This window comes from Morone saxatilis, unplaced genomic scaffold (genome assembly GCF_004916995.1).
Source record: "Morone saxatilis isolate NCDOM2014 unplaced genomic scaffold, NCSU_SB_2.0 Contig19, whole genome shotgun sequence".
Lineage (NCBI taxonomy): Eukaryota > Metazoa > Chordata > Actinopteri > Moronidae > Morone > Morone saxatilis.
This window is the reverse complement of record NW_023339751.1, coordinates 20205762-20211445: the sequence shown is the minus strand read 5'-3', so window position 1 is coordinate 20211445 and position 5684 is coordinate 20205762. Positions and strand designations below refer to the sequence as shown.

Below are 5684 nucleotides of genomic sequence, written 5' to 3'. Positions count from 1 at the left end.
ATTTGAGGGTGAGCCAAATACAGAGGAAGGATCAGTGTTTACACGCATCTGGTTATATTAGAACAGAGAGATTATGGCCTGGTTAGATTTACCAAATGAGTCAGGAGAACCATGTAGATGTGATGGTGTAAAGAATAAAGTTAAATATTTATTAGGTGTTTACTGTGTCACATGCCTTTCACTATCCTTTTATAGCGAGATCTATAGAGTGATCATGGATCGTCAGGAGATCGGAACTGTGGTATGAGGCAGTCACGATGGCATGGCTCCGCAGCCTCAGTTTCATAAGCCGTCCAAGTTTCGCAGGACCAGTTTCATTCGCCAGAGCCTACAGAGCAATGACTGTTAAGACACCACACACCAACACCACCAAACACACACACACACACACACCACACACACACACACACAACCTCACCCCAAAAGTACAGCTATTGGGGCTGCTGCTGCCTGGAACAGAACTGTTTGAAGCGCATAGAAACCTGCTTAACAAATGAATAGAGCCACAATAAGTATTATTGGTAATGATAATCTTTGTACATACCAAACTGGCCTCAAGGCAAATAAAGCTAATAAAACTAAACTTCAACCTTTTCTTTTTGATACAATGGTGTATAGAACATTCTCTAATAAACGCACTGTTAGCTAAAATCACTGTTTACTTTCCAAAAGTGTAAAGCTTTAAGATAAGTAAGTTATCAACAAACAAAAGACATTTGATACAATAAAGAAAAAAAAATAAAATTAATTTGCTAGGTAGCAGCCCTAAAACTATTGTAGTAGTTAAATAAATAATGGGAAATACATTTCCTAAAACAAAATTTAAAAAATGTTCTTACAAGAAAAATGTATCTCTAAATAAAATAGACAATAAAAGTAGAAAAGGACAAAAGACAGTTGTACAACTGGTTCTATGTTGTAACGTATATTAAGATTATAGAAAATCTGAAATGAAAATATGTGCCTTTGAACTACATTCCCGCTTCTGACTGGCTATATATTACCAGCACACAGTTTGTTTTCTAATCACGTAATTAGAATCTTCCTTTCGCCTGTGGTGTGGCCTTCATCATTAGTTGTGAGGCTGAGTGTGGTTGTGTTTTTAGGGGTAACTCCACCCTTGATGTGTGTGTGGAGCTGCAGAGAGATGGTGTTGGCTGGTCAGAGAGGTGAAACCAACCTAAACCCCAAAAAAACCTAAAACCAAACTCTCAGGTGAAGTCAACCTCGCGAACGCTGAAGCCAACGTGCCCACAAACCCCAAACAAAGCTATTCTCAAGTTCACCTTGTGTGCTGACAGCTGCAAACACCAATCAGAGCGCAGTGAGGGGTGGAAGGGTGGGGCATAGAGTCAACAAGGGGGTTTTGTATGTGGCATGGGAAAGAATAGCATGGAGAGATGAGGATAAGAGAAGAATGAGAGAAGGAAAGAGCTCAGGATGTGGGTTTAGGTTAGTCTGCCATCAATGGAAGTGGCTTTTCTGGATGCAAATCTGGTTTGACAACAATTGATGGTCAAAGTTTGTGGCGGCCTGGTCGACCCCAAAGCGTGTGTGGTGTGTGTGTGTGTGTGTGTGTGTGTGTGTGATGTGGTTGAGGGCAGAGAGTGAGAAATGTTTAATTTGAATGTACATCGACTCCTGATTTAGTCAAGCTTAGATGTGCGATTTATTAGTTTTTATTACATTAAAGTTTAATGAAACAATGTTTGAATATTGTAATATATGAATAATGCAATAATGTCTGCTTACTCTGATTACATATCTGTGTGTGTGTCTAGTTGTGTGTGTGTGTGTGTGTGTGTGTGTGTGTTGTGTGTGTGATGTGTGTTGTGTGTGATTGTTCAGGTTTGCTTACTTGGGAGACGCTCGGCCAGGCCCTCTGCCGAGAGCAGCACCTGGTGAGAGGTACATTGTGCATCAACACAGCTCATTACTATAGGTAATCATAAAATGCAGTTCTGCTTTCCTTAACATCAGATTATAGTTAAAATCACTTCTTCGGTGAAACCCCTATCGCAGTAATAATTATTTAAGTTTAAGTTATGTTGAAAATTCAAAACAGGCTTGAAAATTTGGCCTTCCTTGACCATTTTAAACAACCTCTTACAACTCAATAATTCTGTTACTCGAATCTTAGTTATTATTCCCTTTTATGAACCTTATGTTTCGCTCTAAGTTCCTGCAGACTTCAATGTGGTTTAGTTTGATAAGAGCAGAGTAACATGGAAAATGTCTATGTGTCCTATTTATGTTTATTTAACCGAATGGATTGGTTTTAATATTTACTCAGTACCGCATCAGGACCTGTGAAAGGGGCCCTTCTTCGTGGGTCGAGGGGTCATTTAAGCGGAGGACATCCTGTTTCCTGATGAGGAGGGACAAGGTAATACAACCGCAGAAATAAAAACACTTAAGTCACAAAGCAAGGTCCAGTGTGTAACATTTAGAGGCTCTATTGGCCAAAATGGAATGTTAATATTATGTCATAGGAATGTTTTATTAGTGTACATCACTCTGCAAATAAGAACCGGCCATGTTTTTGTTACAGTAGCCTCAGAAGGGCCAACCAAACCACTGTGGCGGTTTTGCCTCTTTTCACGTATCTCACAGCCACCGTAAGTTTCTTCCCTTGTGAGGAAGGGGAGGGGTGAAGCGAAGGGATTGCAATCCTGAACTACACTGCTAGATGGCACTAAATCATTTAACTTCAAAATATCATCATATAATATCATTGGTGGTTCATAGCTTTGAAATTAATAACTAATAATATTGATTGTCCTCATCTTGCTGTTTCTGTTCTTATCTCTCTCTCTCTCTCTCTCTCTCTCTCTCTGTCTCTCTGCCTTAATGTCTCTTGACCAGTTGAAGGTGGCGAGGTTAATAAAATATCTCCAGTTTAGAGATTATAAATCCAAACTACTTAAAACTGTAGACGAGGAAGACTCGCAGCAAGAAACGGGTATATGCACATTCACACATCCTCCATGGTTTTAAGTGAGAGAATATCAAACTGTAATCAGAAAAAGACATTTTTCATTGTTTGCATGCTGCCGGGGTGGTGCAGGCGCTGCTGGTGGCGTTACCGGCGGTAACCAGCGAAGGCAGCGTTTGGCCCAGGATTTTCTGGTGTGGATGGATCAGACCGGTGACTTACTGTCATTGGCCGAGCGGCACGAAGTAGACCCCGTCAAACAAGAGCGAATGGAGGTCAGAGGTCATGTCTTCAGTACAGCAACCACTCTGTTCTTAACCATTTTTAATGTCTGTGACACACTTGTAGCACTGATTTGATTTCCCTGAGATTGATGAAGATGGTGGTTAAATTATTATTGATTGTTTATGTTTTGTGTGTCTCTGTCTTCAGCGTTTAGAGCGTCAGACTCGAACTATGGACCAGGCTCAGTACTCTGAGTTCTGTGAGAGTCGGCAACTCAGCTTTGGTAAGATTTTAATCAAATAATGAAATCTCTCTTTAATCATCCGTTGATCAAACGAAAGTGATTGAGTTGCTTCCCTACCATGTTGGACTGTATGCTATTCAACTACAGTATATCTTCTTAATGAATCACCAGGTTTAAATTGAATGGTAAATAAATCAAATTTAAGCAAAACATCTGAAACAGTTGAATCCCTGTGCTCACTGCCTATAATTGTAGACCAAGTATTATTAATTTACCATCTGCTCTCTGCACAGATCCATTAGGGATACAGTCAAAAACAGTGCAACAAAGTTATGTTCCTGAAAGCAAAATAGGCAGACAAGACTACAAAGTAGGTGGGAACTTTTATTTCAATGGGAAACACTCATTGTTAGACTGTCATTTTTTTATTGATTAATCTGTTGATTTATTTAATAATGTTCAGTGTTTAAAATTTTAGAAAATTGTGGAAAAATGCCCATAACGATTTCCAAGAACCCAGATCTTCTTCAAATTGTGTTATCCAACAATCAGTCCCAAACCCTAAAACCCCATATTGTTTCAAATAATGTAAAACAGAGAAAAGCTCACATCTGAGAAGCTGGAACAGGCAAGTACTGACTGAGTATTTGCTAACTGACCTTAAACAAGAAATCCATTATCAAAATGAATACTGAATGAATACTTTTCTACCCATTGACTAATCGGTTAATCGACAAATTGTTTCAGCAGGAAACCTACTAAACTACCTACTGAACTGTCAACTGAATGTCAAAATGAAATTGTATAATCAGAGGAGAAATGTACTATAATGCTCTTTCCGCTGACCTGCGGATGGGAATCAGTAGGAGAGTTTTAGCATTTCAAAATAAGAGCTACACAAAGCTCATTCTGTTTCTGTCTGTCTGTGTGTGTGCCGTCGACCTGGCTGTCTGTCTGTCTGTGTGCGCCGTCGACCTGGCTGTCTGTCTGTCTGTGTGTGTGCGCCGTCGACCTGGCTGTCTGTCTGTGTGTGTCAATGTGTTTCCAGCTAAGAAAGCATCAAAGTTTCGGGACTGGCTGGACTGCAGCAGTTTAGAGCTGAAACCCAACAGCATTGCCATGGAGATTCTGTCGTACCTGGCCTATGAGACTGTTGCCCAGGTAACGGGTCCAGTTATGATGTCACACATATCCTGTTAATATGTGATTTAAAAAGTTCCCTGCGTTACAAAAATCGGTCTGCTTTTTCTTTTGGTCCTTCTCTCTCTCCAGATCGTGGATTTGTCTCTGCTGGTAAAGCAGGAAATGGCCACAAAGACCAATCCCATCAGTCATGTGATCTCTTCCAGCTACATCCACTACAACACTCACACTGAGGTATACACACACACACATTACACATTGAGTTGTTTTTAATCACTGAAACCAAGGTACCACTGTTATATTTTAAGTAAATAAATAACATTTGTCTTCCATTTTTCTCTCTGCCAGGTAAAGAAGGATCCAGACTCACCTGAAGCCACGCCCCCTTCCACCCCAGGCTCCTCCCACTCTTCCAAGCCCCTCTTACAGGGTAATGGCAGTCTGGACGGTCGCGCAAGACAGAGGAAACGCAAAAAGGTGTGGCTTTAGTCTGCAACCTTCTTACCTGTGAAATATAGGTTGTTTACAGGTTTGTTTGGTGTCAATTGACATAAACATACTCAAACAAAGGTTGTGTGTGTGTGTGTATATGTATATACACACACACACAAGACCTTTGGTGTCCTGTGTTGTTGTATTAATGCAGTATGATTTGTTTCAGAGCTGTCCGGCTGCAGTGGAACCTCCCAGTGGAGCCATCCAGCCCTGTCACATCAGAGAGGCTATTAGACGATACAGCTACAGACACATAGTATGTACACACAGCCACGACACTGAAAATGACATTGACCAGGCTAGATTGACACAGTACATGTTTGTCTTCTTTATTTTAAGCATTGCTTTATAGCATTAAGTCATTCCTCGTGTCCATAGTAGACAGGGAACAAAAACCAGTCCTAGTTCTGTGCATAAATGCATTTTAAAGTTCACTCAAAGCTAATAAGATGCTTCACCAGGCTGAGTTAGACTAATGAAGTGAGCGTCGTTAAACAGGAAAATCTATTGTTTCTTGCTGAGTTGCCTGTAGGTTTGCTGATAGAAGAAAAAGGCAATTTCATACTAAAATACTTCACCTTCGGCTACCTTAGACTGCAGATTGTTCCCATCCTTTACAGCGGAGCCCAACTAGGACTCAAC

At 40.5% G+C, this 5684-nt stretch overlaps 1 protein-coding gene across 2 annotated transcripts in view; it reads left to right on the top strand.

Moving 5' to 3' along the window:
* The first annotated feature begins 2329 nt into the window (after positions 1–2329).
* The window catches only part of supt3h (SPT3 homolog, SAGA and STAGA complex component), a 4274-nt gene continuing 919 nt past the window's right edge, over positions 2330–5684 (top strand). Inside the window, exons 1-8 of one of the 2 annotated variants that reach the window (XM_035663074.1) lie at positions 2330–2386; positions 2866–2962; positions 3068–3210; positions 3368–3443; positions 4453–4565; positions 4677–4781; positions 4896–5024; positions 5209–5298. In XM_035663074.1, coding sequence (XP_035518967.1) covers positions 2372–2386; positions 2866–2962; positions 3068–3210; positions 3368–3443; positions 4453–4565; positions 4677–4781; positions 4896–5024; positions 5209–5298 — 768 coding nt within the window. In that variant the 5' untranslated portion in view covers positions 2330–2371. Of the gene's footprint in view, positions 2387–2835; positions 2963–3067; positions 3211–3367; positions 3444–4452; positions 4566–4676; positions 4782–4895; positions 5025–5208; positions 5299–5684 lie in introns of those variants that run through there. The other variant, XM_035663076.1, reaches the window with a different exon arrangement.